At 38.6% G+C, this 25,073-nt stretch overlaps 1 protein-coding gene across 5 annotated transcripts in view; it reads left to right on the forward strand.

Annotated features, from left to right (window-relative positions):
- Positions 1–7,347: 7,347 nt before the first annotated feature.
- Positions 7,348–25,073, forward strand: part of adgrb1a (adhesion G protein-coupled receptor B1a) — a 73,004-nt gene continuing 55,278 nt past the window's right edge. For 3 of the 5 annotated variants that reach the window (XM_088387317.1, XM_088387319.1, XM_088387320.1), the window contains exons 1-2: positions 7,348–7,810; positions 21,584–22,472. In XM_088387317.1, coding sequence (XP_088243443.1) covers positions 21,746–22,472 — 727 coding nt within the window. In that variant the 5' untranslated portion in view covers positions 7,348–7,810; positions 21,584–21,745. The remainder of the gene's footprint in view (positions 7,811–21,583; positions 22,473–25,073) is intronic. The other 2 variants (XM_088387321.1, XM_088387318.1) reach the window with 1 other exon arrangement.

A 25,073-nucleotide genomic window follows, 5' to 3' on the forward strand; every position in this document is an offset into this window, starting at 1 on the left:
ACTTAAAGCAGTGGTGTTAAACTTTGCCCCGCGGGCCATATTTGGACCGCAGTGTAATTATATTTGGCACGCAAATATAAATTCTGCATCGACTGTTGTCAATACTAAATTGTCTCCACTTTTAAAAAATATAGACATTTCTAGCAATTTTTATTACCATCTTTTTTTTTTAATTTAAACAATTTTTACTAGTGTCTGATTTAAAAACTCCTAGTTATTCATCAGTTTGTTGTGTACCCTATGCAGTCATACGTAATGGCCCTCTAAAGGAAACTATGCGGGCCATGACAAAGAAGAGTTTGACACCCCTGATTTAAAGTGACCCGGGTCGGATTATAAAACATCAGAATTGAACAGATACAACTGTCATACGAGAAAAAAATATCTGGGTTGTGTTTGCATGGTCACATGTACAATTTCCTTAAATATATACATCTGATGACTGCCATCTTTGATTCCTAGGGGCAAAAAACATGCGTGCCAGATCTGAAAGTGCTGACACTCACCAACTAACTAAAAAGCGGATTGACTTTTCTAGACCACACCAAGACTCGACAGGTACAGCCTTCCAAAACGAACAGTCTAGATATGTGAATTCCTCCTGCCATTGCCAATCTCGGTCACGAAAAGGAAATCCAGATTAGTAGTATAGTGATTGACGACTCCGCCGTCATGTTTGAAGTTTGTGATGCTTTTAGGGAGCGTGTTATCACATGGATGACTGAAGGACCTTGACGAGCCAGCGAACCTGGCTGACAGAGCGGTAGCAATTCCTCCATGTCACAGCGATCAGTAAAGCAATTGAGGATTTGAGAGTTAAAGTTCCACTGCACGTTTCTCCTGCCAGCATTTCGAGGTTTATTTAAGTTCAACTGCATTATTCTGATCATAAACCTCTCAAGTTCATACTAATCAATTACTCTGGGCATAGAGAGCAGAAAGTAGTCTTTCATCTTCATGTGAGAGTAAATGTAGATCAGTATGTACGTGAATCTGCAAAATCCATTGCAGCTCTGTCCCTTTGATGGAAAGAGAATAAAATGTTTAGAATAATTAAAAAATAATAAAGTGGTCAATGTTTAATTTGTTTGCTGTGTCATAGCTATAATTCCAATAGTTAAGAGTTTTTATTTCAAATGCGTCTCAAAGTCTTTATCCTCATATTCTGGCTTCTAATGTTTGCAAAGTAAATTCCAACTGTTAAACAAAAGATTAAAGTAAATGTTAATCCTTGCTCCCTGTCTCCCCAGGCATGTATCGGAGGAAAGAATGCATGTTGTTTTGAAATTCTTTTTCTGCATTTTTCCCCATGCCTGTTTTCTTCGACAAAGGCAACAACAGCATGAGCATTAGACCAGAGCTGAGGCTGGAGTCTTTAAATCCTGATGCGCTTCAAAGCACGGAGAGAGCAATTCATCTTCTTATCTTTGACTCAAAACAGGCTTTTTGTGTGGAGGAGAGAGGGAGAGGGAAGAGGCAAGAGGGGGGAAAAATGCTGTCGAGTAATTTTCCGTTTAAATGTTCCACTCCACAACAATTTGCATAAGCAGCCCTGCGCCTGTGATAAGAAGATTGGTAATTTTCAAAGGCTCTGTAGGGATTGAGAATTAAAAGCCTTTCTGCGCTATCTTCCCTCTTGCAGCTGGCCACCAAAGATTCCCTCTTCTCTCATGCATTTCCGCCTAAACTACGCCTTATAAACTTTCTCTACCATCCTCTCCTTTGCTCACCCTGACAGTGCAAACTTTATGCCTCTGCATATTCTCAGTCCTATCCTATCGTGGTGCCAGAGACTTCATACAATTTTGATATTTTTGCCTGCCTATCTCTTAGCAACAGCAATGTGAATCGACACAAATCAGGAATTTATATTTTCTAAGATGATCACCACAATGTTAGTGCAAAGACAAGAAAAGCCTGTCTGACTGACTGCATTGGAGCTTAATGTTATAATTTGAGTCTTGCTTCTGGAGTTGTGCAATCGTGGTAGCGCTTTGCTAAGGCAGCAATAAAATAGCAAGACATCACTCAAATACAAATATCAGAGAACTGGAAATATTTTTTTTCAGAGAATCAATGATCAATTTATCTATAAATTATATTTATTATCATTTTGTTTTTTTAAAAAAGGCTAAATTGAAATGGTTTAATAAAACAAAACATGGCCCCTTTTAAGAATCCAAAGAAGTACTGTACGTCGGGAGGTGGTAGAACAGTCTTTTTTTCTTTCTTTCTTTTAAATCTAAACACACAGAACCACAGGGAAAGCTTTCCACTGAATGTTTGTCAGTGTCGATTTTCACTGTTCATTTTTCATATAGCAGCGAACTTGAAACACATTTCCGTGCAATTTAGGCTCCCGCTGCCTTCAAATCATTATTATTTGAACTGTCCAAAAATGAAAATAGAGTCAAAAATTGCAGTCACAGCAGTGCACTCGGCTTGACCCAGTAACAGGATGTGCTGTGGAGTTATTCTCCGTTTTGCTAGTTCATATCCGTAAGGTGGTCCTCACCTCACCGTGTTGGCGAGGAAACCACTTGAGACTCTGACTCAGAGAAAGGATGGTAATAAATTCCCTGAGGCATATATGTTGTTTTTGCCCATACACCCTTTCTTACTATTTTATTTTATTTATCTATTTTATTTATCTATTTGATGAATAGCTCTACTATCTGAAAAACTGTTTGCTTCTGAAAGACATTCACACAATCGAGATGTGTTTAAAAATAATGAGTTTGGCAAGGCATCAAAATCCCTGCTCCATTCAGCAGGCGGACCACTGAGCACGGCTTAAACACTCACACACTTACAAGTCCCCTCTTTCGCCAGGGAATTTTAGACAAGATATTAGCATAATAGGCTATAAAGCACGATAACTTCAAAAATGTACCCTATTTGCATGAACTCCCCTGTTTGTGAATGTATAACAATACGGAATCCTCGTTTCACTGGTGCATGTAAGTGAGTGATTGCCAAATTTCAGAAGCTCAGCTTTACTTTATTTGCTAAACACACAGTCACTGCACATTTTAACTGAAGTTTTATTAACTCAAAGCATCAGTTCAAAGTATCTCTCAATGCATGCATTTTCTTCTGCTTATTCTACTTTGAGTTACCAAGTCTGCAGCTTCAGCAGGGAAGACTTCCTCTCCCCAGCCACTTAGTCCAACTCTCCTCAGGCATTCCTTGGCCAGCTGGGAGACGTAGTCTCTTCGGTGTGTCTTGAGTCGACCTGTATATGTACCGTATTTTCTGCACTATAAGGCGCACCTAAAAACCTCAAATTTTCCAAAAGCCGACAGTGCGCCTTATAATCCGGTGCACCTTATCTATGGACCAATATGGATTTGTGGATGAGGACTAACTTATTGAAGTAAGCTTTACGTGTTTATTTTGTGTGTTGTGTGATATTAACGTTTGAGCAACGTTGAGTTATTGATATATTGTTATTGTTTTCACTATTTCGAGTGTTGCTATATTGTGATTGCATTAACGTTTGAGCAACGTTGAGTTATTTATTCTATGCGCTTTGTAATCCGGTGTGCCTTATGTATGAACAAAGTTTTAAAACGGGCCATTCATTGAAGGTGCGCTTATAATCCAGTGCGCCTTATAGTGCGGAAAATACGGTACTCTGGGGTAGAAATCTGTACAATACATTGGCATAAAACATGAGGTTGGAGGCATCCTAACCAAATGCCCCAGCGATCTTATCTGGCACCTCTCGATGGGAAGGGGCACCAGCTCTATTCTGAGTCCCTCCTGGATAATGGAGCATCTCATCCTTTGTCTAAGGAAAAGCCTATGCAAGACTCCTAGCGGAGGAAATTCCTTTTGGCAGCTTGCTTCCAAGATCTCTTCTCATGGCCTACAGCTCACGAACATAGGTGAGAGTGGGAACATGGACCTATACAGAGTCTACATCACAGATGGCTCTCCCACTCCATTCTTGTGTTCTCGGCTGGGGCAGGAAGATATCCCCATCCACTGAGTACCATAGTCTCATAATTGGAGGTGCTGTTTTCATCCCAATCGTTTCACACTCGCCTGTGAACAAGCAACAAAAGATCGAGAAGGCGTCATGGTCAGCTCTCCCTCCTCTTTCAGTGGGCAGGGAAGACTCGTCCAATGGATGTTCAGGCTTTATCTGCATGTAAAAGGAACTGTTGAAAAACATTTTAAGCCCAAGCCAAACTAACATATGAAACATTTGAAAGGTTGGGACATTGCTGCAGAATAACACCGTGGGTTGTGTTTTCTTAGATATCTCAGCAACAGATTGCTTATCTTGAGTCTTCATGTGACTAATACGGAAACTATTCAATCACTCACTCATTCCCTTTGCTATGCAGTTTAGTCACTTGTTTTAGATAGCCACCGAAAATGTTCTTTGAAAGACTATAAATCCCATTGTGCCAATTTCTCTAGAGCTCTTCTAAGACTATAGATCCCATTGTGCCAATTTTTCTAGCGCTCTTCTAAAATCCTGTTGCACCTAAATGGTGCTATCCAGCGTCTTCAACAAAGGTACGATCTACTTTGTAGAAAAGAAAGCCGTCCTTATTTGAAACAAAATTCAGGATTCAAAGCATCCTAATCACTTTCCTTATTTTCAACAGCACAAGACAAAACACAACAGTCCCACTTGGTCTGTCCTGGCGACAATACCATCAACATAACCAAGGTTTGTGTTTTTTTGTAGGATTTTGCATTATTGTTTTATATACGCTGATTATCAACTTGTCATTTGTCAAATGATGCCAGCACCTGCGCCTGTTTGAAGGCAAGACATAAAAATACGGTTTTTGTCCACAGTGCAGGTTTGTTGAGGTGGGCCAGAACATGGGTACCTTGAGGCCATTCTGTGCCTGTCTAGGACTTAAAGGGCCTTGACAGGGCCGATCAGGAAAACAGCCAGACGTCAAACAAATGGCCCTTGCCAAGGCCATTCTGGGGCATGCTAGGTCAAATTGAGATCCAGAAGTTCCTCAGGGGGACAGCCTGGTTGTCAAGCCCAAAGCTTGCCAAGACTTATTGGCCTAATAGTGTTAACAAACAAAAAGACTCAGCTTTAAGTCAGAAGCAAGGTGCTAATGCGCCTCTTGAAAACCACCCTTTTTTATGTGAATCTAAGTATATATTAGTATATGTATTTGTGTACATATATATATATATATATATATATATATATATATATATACACATATGTGTGTATATATATACATATGTGTGTATATATACATGAAATGTGGAAAAAATCCCAGGAAATACAACTTGCTGGTTATTTCTCTGTATGTATATGTATATAAATATATATATATATATATATATAAATATATATATATGTACATACATATATATATATATATACATATATATACATACAACAAACATTTGGGAAGAATGGGCTGTCGAGACTAATATGAACATTTACGTTGCGCCCGCGGATATTTTCAAAGGTTATCCTATCTCCTGATAGATAACTTGCACCAAACAGATTGTGGTCCTTCCCCATAAGGCAGAAAGCTATGCAGCATCTAGACAAGAAGTACCAGACTTTGCAAAGACTTCTTTCTGGATGCTGTTGAATTAATAAACTGAACACCGCTTTGCATGCTACTTGTGCTGTTGCTGATGTTATTCAAGTCAAGCCAATTCTTCCTTTCCTTATCTTACCTTTTGGTACTCCCCCGATTGTATCATTTCACTTTGTAACCTTTGTGTGGCTGTTTTCTATTTGACATTTCTCCTTGCATTGTTGCGGCATGCAACACAAAATGTGCTCAGCAGGGTCTTTTCCAATATAACCGAATACAGTATCTTGAATTTTCCTTTCCCTCCTCCCTTCTGCTTCACAAGAAGGGCGGGGAGAGTGTTAGTGTGGGTTTCCCTCAATTTTGGAGGCGGAGAATGAAAATGTTTGTCTCCCTAAAGTGCTCACACTAAAAGGGTTATCCCAATTCTCGCCTGAAGTCAGTTGGGAAGGGACGCTAAAGGGATAGAAACTAACATCTCAAATTAAGAGTTGAACTGGTCGAGACTTCAAATATTTTCCTAAAAACGAGATGGGTTGCTTGGTATGCGAGTCTATTCTTAAACATAAAAGCACATGTGCTGTACGGCCCCCATCTGAAAAGGCACCTACTAACACTAGCTGATGAGCAACCTCAAATCCTTGACAGCCATTCTGTCTGTGAATTTTTGCACCAGCCATCTGACCGAATCATTAGGGTGTGCAAGAATGCCAGAATGAAGCATGCCAACAGCTGGCACTCAATGGCCCAAATGTGGGCGTGGGATCGTTGGTCAAATGAACTTATGTGTATGAGGATGTGGATGTATATGTGTGTATATGTATGTATAAGTATATGTAAACTTGTGGAGAAGAGTTGCTGAATTTAATCTACTCCATTTTTGTTGAAAATTTCTTGTATATGTATACATATATTTATACATATGTGTTCCTTGTTGAGAAGAGTTGTTGAATTTGATCTACTCCATTTTAGTTGAAAAATACCGCACGCACGCACGCACGCACGCACGCACGCACGCACGCACACACACACACACACACACACACACACACACACACACACACACACACACACACACACACACACACACACACATTTACCTGAATTTCTAACCACCGAAATATGGATAAAATACTGTACTAAACAGAAATATATAACATACTTTAAAATTCAGACTAACATTAAAATGTATCCAAAATCATCTGAACAAAAATGAATGAGCACACAGAAGTATTCCAGTTGACAAAATATAGCCACCGTTTTAGCTGCATTACAAACCACTGGGACCCGGGCTGTCACATTTATTCAATCACTTTTCTGTCTGCACAAATTCAACATGGTAGGAGGCACACAGACAGTCAGTCATCCACTCTATATCTAATAATACCTCATTATAAATTGCTGGAATAAAGAACACACACACTGCTTGCTCTGCCAGAGTTTAATACTCACAGACACACTTATCATTTGTTGATTTTTACTGATTTCGTAATCAGAAACGCTGACTAGAAAATATTGAAAAATATATTTTATACTTTGAATGCATGAGCTGTATTATAATTAATGCTCTTTGACTCCAGAAGATGGGGCTGCTGGTTGAGTTTTCCAATACGAGGTCGACCCACCCACCCTTGCAATTCTTTCGACAGGAAATTTTTCTTTTTTGGCTTCAAAGTAAAAGCTTTCCCTGGGGAATAATTAGATATTTTTTATTTTGAAAGAGTCAACTGGAAGTCATTTTGGTGTAATTCAATTGCTTTGACGGCACCGGGGACGGGATTTCCAAACAAGGAATGCGGCTGTTGCTGCAAGCAGTCAGAGAGCTGCAAAGGGTTCCGCGCTGGGTCTGGGGATGCGCGCAAGTCCGCCTCTCATTTACTGCTCCGCCAAACCCACACAATCACTTGGAATACTGTAAAAACTGTTCACAGGCTCGATTTGGACATGAAATGTGGAAAAACTCACAGGAAATACAACTTGCTGGTTATTTCTCTGTAAATTAAAGAAGATGGATATTTGATTGAGGAGCAGAAAAGGAAAACAACATAATTCGTTATTTTTCTTATCTTTCTACGCACTGAGAAAACAAACGGAATCAACGGACATTCCTGACATGTTGGGATTTTTACAAATCTCAATATCAACAATTTATACATTAGTGAATTTTGTTGACCGAGCGAAGGACTTAATGGCACACTTTTTGTTCCCGTGCTTTTAGGATTGCTTGGTGTCCAGTGACAGAATGCATCAAAGGGAGAAGTGACTTACTCAAGGTAATTTTTTTTTTTTTAAATTAAATGTTTACCTTTTTATTTTCGCGTTGACAAGTTTACAGACTGTGTGGTTTTGTTTGGGTCAGATATTTTTTGGGAGGGGGGGGGGTGTCAGTGGCTATGGCCAATATTGACTATAATGACAGAATGATTGGCACTGTTGGCGAGTTGTGATATAAGATCGCTTGCAGTCAGAGTTTGAGCTTTTGAAAACCCCGCACATTGAAATATAATGTGCCGTGAGTGCCGCTTTGGGCATTCGCCGTCTGCGGTCTGAGATAAAGACGCCCGTTTCTCTCTAGCGATTGCGCCTTAATTGCTAATTAATTCACAATGTTGCAATATAATGGCTATTTTCTATTTACTTCACTTGACGTTATCTATAGATAACGTTTTGTGAAGAACTTTGAAGGGGCATAATTCATGCGTTTATCATTTTTAAAAATATGTTTTAATAAGAATTGACCAGATTTGTTTAAAATAAGTAAATACAAACCTACTTTAGTTTTACTTAGTTTTAAGCACATGAATTTATTTATTTTTAATTGGATTACACACCAAGTGATTCACCCAAAAGTGACCTGTTCTATATGAGCACTAAAAAAATGACCTCCATTTGCCTTGTCTTGAAACTCAATTACATGCATGTATATTTTATCCATGTTTAGATGACAGAACACAAGTGAGCCATGTTGAAATTGTGCCCACTCATGAAATTGCTTTTCATAATATTTATACAGCTGCAAACCTAAACAATTCTTTAAAAGAAAATGTCTAGTTTTAAAACTTCTGTTTTGGGACAACATTACTTAGTAAATGCACTAGTGTATCAAAATTGTATGAATATGTTCCCCTTGTCATATGTTTTTCAGTTTCCACATTATCTTTATAAAACAGAAAAACATGTAAGATCAGACTTTGGACAATTAAGTTCCATTATGATTTATAATGCAATGTTCAGATCAAATAATGTGAATCATGACAATGCTTTTTTGCCAGCTTAACTGTGAGCCATATGTTCGGGCAAACCGCACAAAAGTAAACACATTATCCGACCACGCTTAACGTGCGCCAATATAATAAAAAGAACAGTGTGAAGAAGAAAATCAAAACATTCCAAACCGCACTTGTCTAATATGGTAACAGCATTGATCAATATGGATGTGTGTACATTTTTGATTCAGGATAAAGTCCATATATGTGACAACGTTTTAATGTTTTCAATTTTAACACGAATCGTTTTAAACATTGATGATTTATATCTATTTTTTATGTCTATTATTTAGCCGAGCTGAGGCTATCCAATTAAGATAGCTGTGATTTTGCATCCAGAATTAAGGTACATTTTGACATGTTTAACGTATTACTGAATACAGGAATTAAAATCCATATCGGAACAGTTTCCCCCCTTTCTGAAGGAGAAGAATAGTGAATGCTAAGTCGTCTGGCCACAAAGAGCAATAAAAATATATCACAAAAAAAGACACAGCAATTCTGTGACTGGCACAGTTGGCTTGTAGTCACAGGAATTACACAAGCCAGCAACACGACACGAGCCTTTGCAAAACCATTCATGCGTGTTATTTTTTTAACCTAGATGTCCGTTTTTTTTCTCTCCACTGTGTGTCCCCCTGTTGCCGTTCAAATACAAGTATAGGCAACTCCCCTACCTAGTATTCATCTCATTCTCTGATCACACTCCTTAAAACAAGGGTGCAGTGTCAAAGGCTGTGTGCTATCAGGAAACCTCCTATCTGAATTTGTGACATCAGAGTGCAGGAGAGGAGACAGAGGCGGAGTACAACTGGAGTCATTGAAGAGGAGAGATGAATAGATAGGTGATGAGGAGACAGTGAGCAGAGTGACATCGGATGGATTGAAGGCATTGTCAAAAGGGAATGTAAATACAACTGACAGACCACACTATTGTGCTCCCTCTAAGAAGGAAATGACTGTATGACATCCCACTGAGCTTTGAAATACATACTCACATTCAGTCAGCAATACTGATGCCAACACCTCGGTAACCCAAAACCCTTTTAAGGAAAAGCTGATCCACAAATTGAATGTTCCTCATGGTTTCTCGACCTTACAGTTGCAATAAATATCTCTCCTTTGAGATGCTGCAACATTCACCTGATTCACCTTCAAAGCCACAGGCTCCCAGATTGTGTGACTGACTACATGGAAAGCTTGAAAGTGTTACCAAAGGACTCCTGGCCCATATGAGAAAACAACACGGTTTACAGTGAATTTACAAGATTGACATTTGTGTTGTATTTTTGCCATTTGTGGAGTTAGCATTTTGTAAAGACTGAAATATGAAGCGATTCTTTGGTGGTTCTATCCAATAATGGTCAAAGATACCTTATTAATACATTTTATGGATAGAGCGTTTGTAATGTAATGACAACCGAAAAATACATGAATGCAAGGCGGTTTCATTTCGATAAAATACATGTGTAGTTATTTCAGTTTTACTTCCATGTTTGTTCATTGCATCAGGAAAAACAAAGTGGAATTGTAGTATTATATAGGTCCATTCTGAAAAAATCCATTCTCCCTAAGAAAAAACAGGCTGGCTGATTTTAAAAGCATTTTATCGTAGGTGGAAAGTGCACAATCATTTTTATTTCGACTGTAGCATGTCACAGGTACTTTGTTAGGGAACCTGGAAATTGTTCTAATTAATTACACTGCATTATAAAACATTTCTCCTTCAATGTCAGCATTGTACTAGATCAAATATAATTTCATATATGTAATATTTATTATTTTCAAAAGAAATAAATGTGTGCACATTAATGTCAGCCAGGCTTTTAGCAAAATTCTCTTAATGTTTCTCTATTTCTAGTGAAAGTGTGAGGCAAAAAGAAACTCTTGCCTGCTTTGATGGAAGCACCTAATGGAAACAGTCTTAGCCAGTATAAACATTGAGTCATTATTTTTTAATCCAAGAAAATTAATGTAAAAGAATATCCAAGTGTGTTTCCTTTTGTAGTCATACACTGAACCAAAGTGCAGCACTTTTGTTTTCACTGAACTCAAAGATTAAAGACTTTTTCTGTGAACAAAAAATGCCTGTTTCTCTGAAATACTATTGCCAAATCTGTCTCGGTCTGTATTGGTAAGCACAATTCTTTTGCCAAGCTAGTCAATCCAACTCATGTGTGGCATTCGTATCAGGATGCAGGTTAGACAGCATGCTCATTGCATAGGTGCACCTTGGGCTGCAACTATCAAATGTGGCAAATCTGTTGTGGATAATGGCAGGGTGAAGTGGACAGTATCAGGTCTGATCACCATTTGCCTCATTTAGTGCAACACATTTATTGCACAGATGAGCCTTTGGGTGCCCACAATAAAACTCCACTCCAAAATGTGGTGGTTGTGTATGTATATGTACTGTGGAATGTCAGTCCACTTGTCTTCAATAGCTGACTGAAGTTGCTGTGTATTGACAGGAACTGAAACGAGCTGTTGTACGGGCTCATCCACCACATCCCAAACACATTTTCATTTTCCAAGAACTGTGTCCAGGTCCTTGTAACATGAGGCCATGCGTTATCATGCTGCAGCATGTGGTGATGGTAGAGGAACGGCTTAACTGGTCAACTTCTTGCGAAGATGTGTTGCACCGACTCAGCACGAGGCAAACGGTGGTCACATCAGATACTGACTTGTTTTTGGCCTCAAATCCCATTACAGCTGAACTGCATGTTTTGTAGTGGCCTTTCTTTTTTCTTGGTACAAGGCACATCCCTGCGACAAACATGTTGAACTGCGTGAGAAAAATGTTACCCGTGCCATTTTGTGAATTGAATTTTGTGAACATCTGTGATCGATACTTGTGCAAGTCCAAAGCGACCAGCGTACGCACAATGCGGAATATATATACATATTTTGTGGTTATGAATGATGCACAATGGGCAACCACAATTGCGTAAGAATACTGTATATCGTTATGTCCTAATCCTTGTGCTAATAATTGAGCAATGGTATTATCAAAAATCCAATTATGGCATATTAAATGTAATATTTACTAATTACTGAGATCTTCAAATCAAATCATGAAATCCTAAAGTAATGCCGTACAGTTTATTCTTTAACCAGTCAAGTGAGAAAAAAAAACAAGGTTGGATGCATCATATTGTGATGGTGCTCTTTTGCTTGTGAATATGTTCAGCAATGAGAGGAATAAAAGCATATCACGTCCAAAATGCACAGAGCTGAAATATTTCCCATAATTTCATTCTCCTCCTGTGATAGTAGGACATCCCAGGTCTACCAAATGCCAACAGAAAAATCTGCTACATCTATGCAAATACAGTAAACTATGTGTTTTATAGTAGATGAAGAATGATAGATATAAAAAAATACAACTCTGTAGTTTCATAATACTATACCAGCATTGCCTTTAGATTTTTGATTTTTATTTATTTATTTTTTTTACCGTTTGCGCTTTTTCGAATCCGAACCTATCCTTGCAGTTTAATCTTGCTCCCGCTTTCATACTCTGCCCAGTATAATCTCTCCCCTCTTATCTCAGTTTGACACTGTTTTACATTTCTCCACTTTCTACTTATCTTCTCACTTCTGTTCAACTCGGTCAACTCGGCCTCAGTTTCACCAGCTGTCTCCATCCTCTCATGTGATTATTCCTCAAATGTCGTCTTCTAAGCTGGAACATTCTAACCCGCCTCTGTTCATCTGTTAATGCCTTTCACTGTCTTCCGCTTCTTTTCTCCTATCCTGCCCTTGCCTGCCATGCTTATGTCAGTGTGAAACCTTTTTCTATGATACTTTGTGCCACTGTCCATTGCTCATACTTCAGCAGCACCACATTTGTGTCTGTTACTTTATGTACTGTATACGTAGATAGAAGATTTTGTTACTTTTTGCCCTCAAAACAAAAATGTGCTCATTTGTACCGTTGCTTGTTTTTGCTTGCAACTCAAGGAAAACAAACTGTCTAGAAAATATTTGTAAACTGGGGGAAGGAAGGGCATCCTACTTGAAAACTGTGCCAAACAAGTGAATTGCTGTGTCGAACCCTTCCAGTTTTCTAACTGGTGGAGTAAGAGAGAAAACGTTTCGAGCTTATGGATCCAGTGAATGAAAAGTTTGTATAGGTGTGATTTAATGTGCATGTGGCTGTTTGCTCTACTGGGGGTATCTTTGATTCATTTCTCTGAGGTATCATATGTGATTGTAGAGGATTCGCCGTAATAGTGGCTGGCATTGGGTAATTATGCCTTAAAGGCATGTCATGTTTTTTCACTTCAATGTTGAGGAATCACACTAACCCCCTACAGGCATTTCAATTGAGAACCTAGACAGCCACTGTGGAGAGAAAGATCAACTGCTGTCTTAAAAGAAACATTTATTTCATCCTCCGAGCAGTAATTGCAAGTATGGTCGATGGAAATGTTGAGTGCTGGTGTCAGCCTTTTTTTTTTGCGATATGAACTGTGGATTTATGTGTTTTTCAACACAATCCACATGTGTAATTTTCACTGGACCTATTAAACAATACTCTTGAGAAAGGTCCAATGCTTCAAAATTTAATAAATTTGATTTGACTGAATTGTGCTGTATATGCACCTACACTGTATAGGTGGTGCTTGATTGTCAGATGGTTAAATCGTTTATATATTATTTATGTTACTTTATCAATTTACATACGTACTTCGAGTGATACACCCTGAAATACACACAAAAAGGACCATCAAATTAAACATATTTTTGTGTACACATACATTAACAGCAGATTCAATTGCTTGCCTTGTCTCCCTAAAATGAAGTCATGGGTGCCATGTATGTCTAATGCAGGTTGTTTGTGGAGCCTGCTTGATCTAAAATTTCAAATTTTCAAAGTCTGCACTCTGCCTTCATATATATATTGACATGAAAATGTTTCCACAGTTTACTTCACTGTGTAGTTTGTCAAAGCTCTTGCACTTTCTTATATTTGTAGCTCACCGTGCTGCTTGACCGTAGCATTTTAGTTTTGGTTTCTGTCTGTCACCTGTATCCCCAAGTGTTAACTCCCTGTTGGTGTATGATGTTAAAAACATTCTGTCCAATCCAATTAATTAATTTTAAATATCCAATACAACCCTGCTGCTAGCTTTATCTTTTTGTGGTTACCAGCTCTATGCTCCCAGTGGTAGTGGTACTGTCACGGTGATAAACACAGCCAGCAGCGTGTGGAAATCAAAACATGTCTGATGCTCATACTGGCACTGTGCCATTTTGCACATCTCTGTTATGCCATTATTCATTGTGTAGCTCTGTCACGGTCTTCATCAGTTGCTCATTTACATTGTTGATCAGTATTATTGTATTACACGTTATATTGCTTTATATTTATCTGTAGTTTGTAAATTTGTCCTGAAATGTTCAGTTGCAGCCCTGCACCATTGCGATTTTCAAAAGCAATTGTGTTTTTAATAAGTCTTTGCAGTATACTGTATACTTTAATTTGCATGTGGGACAAGAGAGCCACATTCGCCAATGCACTTTTTTTCAGTTGTTTGTTTAACAAAGTTTATTAAGCATATACATGCTGTTTTCTCAGATGCAGCTCTTACCTAGACACTTCTGCATAATTGCTGATGTCACATGGCACCCCACCAAGCCCCACCTCTTAGTCACGTGCATGTACAGTACTGTACACAGACACATCTCATTCATTCATTCATTTTTTTTTATTTGGTATAGGTTTACAATGTGCTTATATAGTGTCTTTTAAAAAGTTCAAGTTTGAGTGTTTAAAAAGATTTGAGTAGCAAAAAAAATATACTCTTTAGCAAAAAAATATTGTCATGGGAATTTTCTTTTGCGGATTTGGACAAACATGTTCCATTAAATGATTACAATTGGCCCATGCACTTTTAAAATGTTTTTAATGCCTCCAAAGCTGTCCATGTACAGCATTCTTTGAAATATGTAAGGAAGCAAATGGTTTATTATTATTTGTTTAATTCCAGTTAAAGTTGATATATTTTGGAACGATGTATACTGTTTGTTTTGACTCAAATTTGTGCTCCACAAACTTCAGTTAATCCTGTTGAACCCGCAACCTATTGTGTCCTTTGAATTTTGGCCCTCTTTGTGATTGAGTGTGACACATCTGGTGCAGTATGTTTGATACTTGTTGTATTGCGGCTCTCTTTTAATTGAGTCAAAGAACGTTTACTGCTGTGTGTAATCACGCCCCAAAAAAAAGCAACCAAAACTTCAAAGGAGCTGTCTGCAGGGCTAAATTGGAAAGGAGGCAAAATGATGTTGTTGTAGTAGGTGCAAATTCCATGTTGGATTTGTGATTGACAAGGTAAAAAAGAAAATTATAAATGAAAATGATAAAATGCTGTCTACAGTATGTATGATATTTACTGAATTGTAGTCTTTCACAAAACAAACAGCTCACTAACCCAATTACGTACAGGTCTATCAGAAGCTGTGTTGGCTTTGTGATTGACAGTGGAACTGAATAGATAGTGTTTGCATTAGTTCGCTATATAAACTTTGAAACTGCCATTTTGTATTGCTAACGTATGGATCCAGCTGTTTCGGTTCAGTCAACCCCGAATGATAGTATCATTGAATTGCTTTCTGCAACATTAACTCATATACGTACAGGTACTGTACATTTTGTGTGTGCTCAGCATTTTTTTTAAAGGGTTTAACAATGCTTGAAGATTTTGAATATTAGAGATTACATATCACGTTGATTTTTTTTTCTTTTTAAGTACCAGCAAATGACTATACAGTATAATAGTTTTTTTATTTGTACTAGTGTATTACATGACCCCACATCGCAATTTGTAATTGCTTTTAATTCAAAAAAAACAAAACAATATTATTCTCAATGAAGTACAGTAGATAGACTGGGTATTATTCTAGACATAAAGTAGATGGAGGGGTAGAGGGCTCACGTGACAAGTAGTACATTTGCAAAAAGATAGTCAGGCGGCAAAAGCACATGTACGGTCTTGACAAAGCCAGATGAGGCATTGATATAACATTTTGTACAAAGATAAACTGAATTGATGCAGATCAAATCAATCAAAGCATTGAGTCTTTTGTGTGATCGCTAGTCACTTGCAATCTTCAAACCCCAGGTGGCAGCCATAAATTTCCCCCATTGATTTGTAGTGCATATGGATTTCCTCCTGCCTTCAAGCCCAGACTAAAATAAGCTTTGTTTGGCAGCTGATGCACTTGTAAATCTGCCTGTGACATTTTGATAGTGGATGACACACAGAGGGGAGAGCAAATATCATTACAATGGGAAAGGATTAAAATATGTCACTCAAAGTGACTTTTATCGACAAGACTAGTGTTCCAAGCCAACACAGTTAGAAAGCTCACAAAGAGGTTCAATGAGAAGAGGGGACAAGAAAGTAGAATGTTTTCATTTAAAGAATATAGTTAGAGTTGCAGTGCCCGGGTGGTCTCAGTCTGGCTGGATGTCTCCAATAAAAAGAGTGGAAAATATTTTAGCCGTCAAGGCCGAGTGTAGGAAGCTGGTCCCCCTTTGCATGGCAATGACAGGAAAGGCGGATAGTCTGTCTCAATGGGACCCTTCAACATGGACGTTCACACACACACGCACACACCAGCTGAATGATGATCAAAAAACACTGCAAGTCAGTACTTCCTTGTTCTCACAGTCCGGCTTTAATACTGGGACACCACTTGGTAAATTGATAAAAAGCTCCATCTGACCTTCTCTGTCTATTTCCATTTCCATCCTTAATAACTCTAACCTGCTGCACATCCTTCCCATAAAGCTTTCAGATCTTTCTCTCCTCCTGCCCAATCTAGACTACAAGTCATCATATATTGTACAATGTAGTTTGGCTTTTGACACATATATACCTTTGCATTATGTCAGTCTCTGCATTCTCGTCTCCTGGTACTTCCTGGTCCAACCACCAAGTCACTTTCTCCCTACCATAAAACATACCACGTACTATCCTGTCTCTCTCTAATTACCTTGGCTGTAATGATCCAATCGTTTGGAAGCCCCTGCTGCGCAAGAGCCTGTCTTACCCCCTCTCTCAAAACGGCACTGCAATATGGTTCTGTGTGGTTACCACTACCGTGCCGTCACTGATCTCTTTCTGATTGCATTGTCTGCACAATTTAGTCAACATGTGTGCTTCTACCAGATCATCTTATGGTCCTGGGTGATCTGGAAGAAAATCTCCACTACAGACATTTCCATCCTTTTGGCAAAGTCTACCACCAAAGCAAATCTTTGTCACCCGTGTTTCCTCCACCGATACATGTCCATTAAAATCTTCCCCAATCACTACTCTGCCTGTAAGGCTCTGAACTCATCTGACTGGCTCCTTCCAGAATGTCTGTTTTTCCTCAAGCCCACATCTTACCTGTGGGGCATAACCATTAATAACATTAAACATAAAGCTGTCGGTTCCGGGCTTCAACCTCACTGCTCGATCAGACAATCTTTTCCCCTTCAGGACATTGTTAAACTCTTCCTTTAGGAATACCCCTCTCCATTTCTTTTTCTATCTACAATAAATAATTTGAACCCTGATCCTAAGTTTCGAACCTTACTGCCAGTACATCAACCTTTCTGATAATCATGATGTCACTTTCAGTTGTAGGCTATGTGGTTTCCTCTTCCCTTTTCATCATCGGACATATTTTTCTTCTGTTCTTCATCTTTGACACACGGTCGAGGGGAAATGTAGGGGAACCTGCACTGTGTATACACTAGTTAGTCAAGGCAGCTACCGGACTGTAAGACACAGGTGTTTTAAATGAAATGTCCTCAATTCTATTACCTGTATTACCAAAAAAGATACTTTTGCAATATCATAAAAATAATTTAAAAAAAAAACATCGATAAGCCGCACCGAACTATAAGCAAAGCAAAACGTAGCGATTTATAGTCCAGATATTACGGTAATTCAGTCAAGTGCAATGACGTTATGAATTGAACTTTATGAATTACTCAAATCCCTGCAAAAGTTATTTGGTACCCTATATTGTACATAGCGGATTAATAATCAGATATAGCTGCTGTAAAAATTACTGGTATAGAATGCTGACGAAATGAAGCAGCTGCATAGCTGGTAAAGTACAGTGCTGAATTTAATAAATGAAGAAACGTAAAAACTGTCAGCAACCATATCCACATGTTGAGAAAAAGTGTGAAGAAAAAGCCATCGTGCTATTGTATGGTAGAATTACAATTTAATGTGATACGTTTCACCACAATTGTAATCCTCTTCCAATAGTGCAGACACATAGCTTTCCCAATTAACTCATTTAATCAGAATATGATCTAAGTTGATTTGATTTGGTATCCAGAGCAATTGCCTTTCATATTAATGTGATTACGGTTAGAACAAAGCAGCCATTATACTGAGACTTATGGTAGCGTGGTGGAAAAAAAAAAAGGACCATCATTGCCATCAGTAACATCCCCACTGAGCCTTATGGTATAAGGGAGGAGAGATAAGACCCAAGCATGCCCACAGGCTCACGCATCAAAGCGCTAATCTTGCTCTTCTTTTTCTAACTGTGGGATGAGCGCTACCATTACAGCAGCCATACTCAAGGCAAAATCACTCAGTTTGTTACGGTCATGGGCCCATTAGTATAAATTCAGAACATCTTGTTTGTGGAAATGTTGTAATCTGAGGTTACAACTTTCGAACCCTTGTGGATGTAATTACAATTGCAATTGATTAGTCGCTGGATTTATTGGGCTTTACCTTTTCAGCTTTGTTGCTTGATTAAGATTTTTAATTAGAATGGTAGGTAGATCAGCCCAGACAGGGTTATTATAATCCATGAATATTAATGAAGTAACTAAACATATAATATAATATAATATAATATAATATAATATAATATAATATAATATAATATAATATAATATAATATAATATAATATATTATTTTAGTTTGAACACTTCCAAAACTTGTACTAGTATAAATAAAATTTGTCTTGTTCTTACCTCGTTTAATATCACAAGTGCACAAATTACAAACACAGCAAAAAAACAACAACATGCAAGCATGAACATGCACTCCACACAGAAATGTTCGAATGAAAATTCAAGCCCTGACTGTGAAGCAAACTGTGTTGCCTGCGACATGGCAGCCACCATTAATAACTTGCTGCAGTCACAATCGCATGGATTAAACGACCCGCTGCAAAACCAACTGTGGGCTCTGGCTCAGGATTATTTTGAGCAATTTTGGTTACAAAAATTTGGCAGTTATCATGAATTACTGCCAGAAGAACACATGGATTATATAAAACTTCCAGGGAGTTTTTCTGGGACCACGTATAACTGTGCTGACATTTTAAAAGCAATTTTGTTTCAGAGGTAATTTGATAAAAATATGGTTAAAAAAACAAAACAGTCAGTACTACATATTTTACATGTTGGTAAAGTTCATTCGATAAAGTGGCTGAATCATGAAGCACTTCAACAAATGTTTTGACCCCAAATCTTTTTAATGAACTGATTTGCGCGATTCATTACAGTCAAATAACTGTTTTACCCATCATTGGTGAGATGTGATATTCCATGTGACTATCATTTTCTTATCAGTAATACTTTGGTCTGTTTGTCTAATCTTATGCATATTAGATTAAAGAACAGTTGGATGTTTGTGATTGGGCCATTGTTAGATTTGCTCATAGAGCAATCTTGATTGGCATGTTTACACGGATTGGTGCGACTATGCTTCTGGCTAATGCAGCATCTTAATTCTTCTAATTGGTGGCTATTGGACTTGAAGGAAAGAATAATTCTGATACTGATTCAGCATGCTTTTCTGCAGAAGAGCGCTGCAGAATATCATCTTCCACTTTGACTTCAAACATGTCTAAGGAACTGCGTACGTGTATATTGACAGCAAGTTCATCTTGTGTTGGATTAATCGAATATTTATCATATTGTTACCAATTACCAACTGGTGCCTAGACGTTAGCCACTATATTTGTTAGTTATACTGTATATCATATGTATTATGTTATGTTATGTTATGTTATGTTATGTTATGTTATGTTATGTTATGTTATGTTATGTTATATTATAGTTAGAAAGTAAATACATTTAAATAGCTTTCTCAGTTCAATGTTTAGAAAGTTAAGTTTAAGTTCTCTTAAATGACCTTCTGGAATTCATATGAATTCATATGAATTATTAATTTGTATTTGAATTAGACTTGATGAAAAGTGAAATGTGTTAAAATGATTTACAGCGAACCTGACAACCATTTTTGATACCATTTGAAATTTTAATTATTGGTGCTGCTGTATTTGTAGACTTGTATTTGCTGTGCAGGGCTCCTTTTAGGGGTGAATGTTGGGTTCATCAACATTTATCAGCGTTGTCTTCATCAGGCCATTCTATATCGGTTGGAAATTCCCTGGGCACAAGATCAAAATGCCATACACAGCAAAGACCTTCCATTAGCAACATAGAATCTAATGATAATATATAACATATTTCCCAACAGTGAACGAAGTTCGAAAGAGAGAGTGAGAGAGACAGACAGATAGTCAGACGGATGGACAGACTGACAAACAGATGTAACAGACATAAACGGAGAGGGAGGGGGCTAGGATGGAGCGCGTCTAAAGTTTACTGGAATTTGCTCTGCAACTCTAATGAAGATGGAATAGAAAATAGATGGACAGATGTTTGTTTTGTTCGAGTTAAATAGCAGTATTAAGATGAGATGAATTACATACAAAGCCTTTATTTGAGATTAAATATATTTTAATTACCTCCCACCACTCTAAAATACATCCCTATCATTTTAGTAATGCTAAGCAAATTCTAGGGGTGAAATGAGTCGTAGAGTAATTTCAGTACTTTGATTAAACAAAATGCTTGAGGAAGTTTTTTTGCCTTAGCTACCTGCTTAATTGGTGTGCACCATATGGAAGTCATGCCAGCCGTTGCAACGATTGTTCATGCTATGCATGACGGTAATACGGTGCCAATGTTGTTAGAAGGCCAACTTCAAAATAACTTCCTTCAAAACACGGTATTATTTAAACATCAATGATTTGGTACACTTTTATTTCAAAGTTGTGCCTGGCAGAAGTCGAGTGGTTGGAGCCAAACTTTAAATTCATACTGCCGTCACGAACTGTTGCCACCAACATCAACATAACCTCATCCTGAAACTAATTTCCATTGCTATTTAAGAATGCGAAAACCTTGTTTATGTATTTTTAATGTACTTTTCTTTTATCAACATTGTGATAACACCTTCAGCGCTTTATATATGATCTCTGATCTCCAATACAAAATAAAAAGAGATGTAGTCTCAAGTGGAAAAATGTGACATTTCTGGCAGCAAATGGAGATGACAACAATTACATTAACATAGGCAGCACGGTAGTTGACTGGTAAGCACGTCTGCTTCACAGCTCACAGGTTCAGGGTTTGAGTCCGACTCTGGCCTTTCTGTGTAGTTTGCATAATCTCCTGATGCCTGCGTTGGTTTTCTAGGGGTACTCCGATTTCCCGCATTAAATGCATGGTAGGTGAATTAAATATTCTAAATTGTCCTTAGGTGGGAATGTGCATGTGAATTGTTGTTTGTCTATATTTGCCCTGCTATTGGCTGGCAACCATTTGAGGGTGTCTACAAGCCATTTTAGCATTATTTATACCTAATGAATATAAAAAAAAAAAAAAGTACGTGAACTTATGTTACTAAATGAAGTTTCATTCATATGTTGTTTCTTTTATTGCACAGGTTTCTGGGAAACTCTGGGTCAACAATTGAAGCCATCTGCCAATTTATGGATCTTTGAGAGCAAGCTGTCTTCACATTTTCCCCATCACTTAACCCTCCTTGCTCTACAATTCCCCAAAACTCAGAGTCTAATCTGCAATATCATTCTGTTCATCTAAAACAATGTGGAGCACTGCTTTTCAGTTTGCTAATTGTCCACTTCGAGTGGTGATCAAATATTTTGTTGCTGTCTTATTGATGGGGGAGTGGTGCCACGCATCCCCTTCAAGCTCAGAATCAAACCCCTGTTCTACATTGGTACAAAGCCGTTTTTTTGGCTTCTTCCTGTCATCATCAGTATTCCCCACTATGCCTTGCTCCTGGACCCTGCAGAATCCTGATCCACGGTACTACACCATCTTCATCAAGATAACAAAACCTACCCAGGACTGCACTCCGTTCCAGCTTCGTATTTTCCAATATGACTCCTTCCTGGAGACCACACACACCTACCTAGGAATGGACAGCTTTGACGAAGTAGTGAGACTGTGCGACACGTCTGCCCCAATGGCCTTCCTTGAGGCTGGCAAGCAGTTTGTTCACATGAGAAATGGTCCTCGTCAGAAAGGCGCATCCACTCCAAGTGACAGTGGCGATTTCAAAGTCGAGTACCTTGTTGTTGGAAAACGTAACCCCAGCATGGCAGCGTGCCAGATGCTATGCCAGTGGCTAGAGGACTGTCTGGCCTCCAGCACATCAAGCAGGCCATGCGGCATCATGCAGATGCCATGTTCCTGCTGGCACCCAGCACCAAAACACAGTGAAAGCAACAGCTGTTACTACAATGGAGTTTACCTGGATAACTGTTCGCCCAAAATAAGAGAAAGTGGGAGAAACACCAACATAAATGGTGAGTACAACCTTACTGATATTTCAATAACGTTTCTATCGTCACAATGAGGACAGTCACACAGTATTTATGCACAATATGCAAGCTATGTCACACAATCAAGCAAAGAGGAAGGATGTGTGTGATTTGTAAATGTTGTGTCTGTAATTCTATCACATTGATTTGGGCAGCTGGAGGGAATTAGGATATGCAGGAAGGAGAAGGAGGGACCGAAAATCCCTTATGCATGGTTTACAATTTCATCTGGTAAGAGAGAGCTCTGTGACCTTGCAAGGTCAACCCTGTGTTTTTCGCCTATTCCGTCCAAGGAGGGACACTCAATCAGCTTCTGGGAGGCCGGTAGACATGTCGGAGAATAAAAGGCTGATATCGGATAGTTCAGTGTTTGGGGGTGGGAGGGGTTGAGATGGGGGGGGGGGGGGGGGGGGCACTGGTGATGTAAACAAAGACAAGAGAGGACAATAGAAGGGGAACTAGAAAATAGAATAGCATAAGGGTCTGCGGATTGAAGTGTAATTGCCAGCTACTTGATCTTGCCTGCCTTTACCAGACAGGATGTAGCTTGACAACCCTATCCTGGCTGTGTTCAGCAATATTGCCTGAGGGTTGAGTCCCAGCTCTCCATCTCCTTATTTTTTTTGTGTTGTTACATTTTTCTGGTTCGCATGTCTGTCTCCTGAGCAGCTAATTTTCTATCCCCTGCTGTTTTTCTATTTTTCTTTCATTGTGAAAAATTGTTCGACAGCAAGGTTTGTGCTTGAATATGTTTGAAAAAAGATCCATCCTGTGTCACTGACGGTGTATCGATTCACGCGCCTGGCTTCCATGCGGGCAGTTCCCACTTTCCACGTAGTGACGACGGTGTGCATGTGAGTTTGGGTGGTTGTCTGTCTCCATATGTTCCTTGTGATTGACTGCCCACCAGTCCTGGGTGTCGTCCACATTTTGCCATTCACCTGGGATAGGCCACAGCTTCTTGGAAACATGCATCGGGGAAGCGGTTTACAAAATAGATGGATATTTTATTCAATGTTGGTCCATGCATAGAAAGTATCATAACCACATAATAGCTTCCTCCTCGTTTTTTCATCCACTGGGAAATAACTCTCTGACTATGAGGAATGCGAGGTTCAAAAAGGATCAGGAACCATATGATGCACTTGAACGGGGAAGCAAACTGTCTGTGAATATCTGGCAGAATGGATGTTTGGGTAGATTCAATTGTTGCAAAGAGATAAAGAGTGGCTGGGGAAGGTGTAATGGATTCAGTGTGGAAATGGGCTGGCAAAGGCTGGGATAAAAATGTTTATGGATGTGAATGATGAATGGAAAGACAATAGGTATCAAGATGTTAGGGATGGCGCAGCAGAGGAAAATAAAAGAGAGTGAAGAGGCTGACAAAAGTTCAGAGGGAAACTTGGAAGGGGTGGACAGGGCTTAATGAGGATAGATATACGTATGTGTTTGGGATCAGGCTCCATCCAGCTGGATCTATTTGGTCTTAGTGGGCTCAACAGCTGAAGAGTTAATAGATTTGCCTCAAGCCTCCTTCACTCCCTCTCTGCAAAGGAACTGAAACACCTACCGAGTAGCAGATAAATGGGCGTGAAGTCATGTTAACAATCAAGCCGCTTTCGACCATTTGATGGAGTCTGTGAAGTGTGCTCTTGACCACCCAGTAACTTAACACACATTTGAAACTCTAGCCAGGCTTCACTTAAATATTTCAGAATGAATTAAAAAAAAAAAAAATGAATACAGCAGTTGTAATCAATCTTAAACGACAGTGATGGATTGATCTTAGTAGCGTCCTTGGGCTCACTTGAAAGCCGCTTAGTGAATCGTATTATTATTATTATTTATATTATTATAATACTTCATGTAGGCATTAGATACTGCATTAAAACCACATTGTGTGAGGTTTGTATTTCTGTAGAAATACTTATGTTTATCTCTCAACTTCACATGGCTGCTTAATAATAAACAGAACGGGACAGAACAAGCATTTTTTTAAAATGTGTTTTCATCAAACATGCTATTTCCCTGCAGTGATTTTTAAGTACTAGTACACAGTGGTAGATTTACTTATCATAAGGAATTTGTATTGGGCAATAAAGAAATAGATGTTTCTGTTTGCTGATAATGTATGTTTTATTTCATGCAAGATACTTAACAAGTTGGTTGTGTGTATGTTTTTTTGTTCACGCTAAGAGATGATTTATTGGTATTGATTCTTTGAGACTTTATTACAAGGCACATCCAGTTTCCTTGTGATCGTCTCCATCCACCACCTGTTCTATAAATGACAAAATGAGAAAATTGGCTGTCTGACAAAATGATGATTGCCTCAGGATAGCTGATGAAGCAGATGGTTTGCTTACGTACAGTATTCAGCATTCAGTGTGAGACCACAGAAACCTACCTTCTTATTTACCCAGAGATTATGTACAGTAAATAGCTGCCATTTGTCCATTCACTTATTCTTAAATGGTTAATATAAAGTTAAACCTCAAGCAGCAATAGCTTTTGGGCAGCAGAAGCTCAGTCCGGAAGAGTACTGATAACTGTCGTTGGTGCATATGTACAGTACCTCTTGAGAGA

The sequence above is a fragment of the Syngnathus floridae genome, chromosome 10, assembly GCF_059516105.1.
Source record: "Syngnathus floridae isolate MCC-2025c chromosome 10, RoL_Sflo_1.0, whole genome shotgun sequence".
In the NCBI taxonomy this organism is placed as follows: Eukaryota; Metazoa; Chordata; class Actinopteri; order Syngnathiformes; family Syngnathidae; genus Syngnathus; species Syngnathus floridae.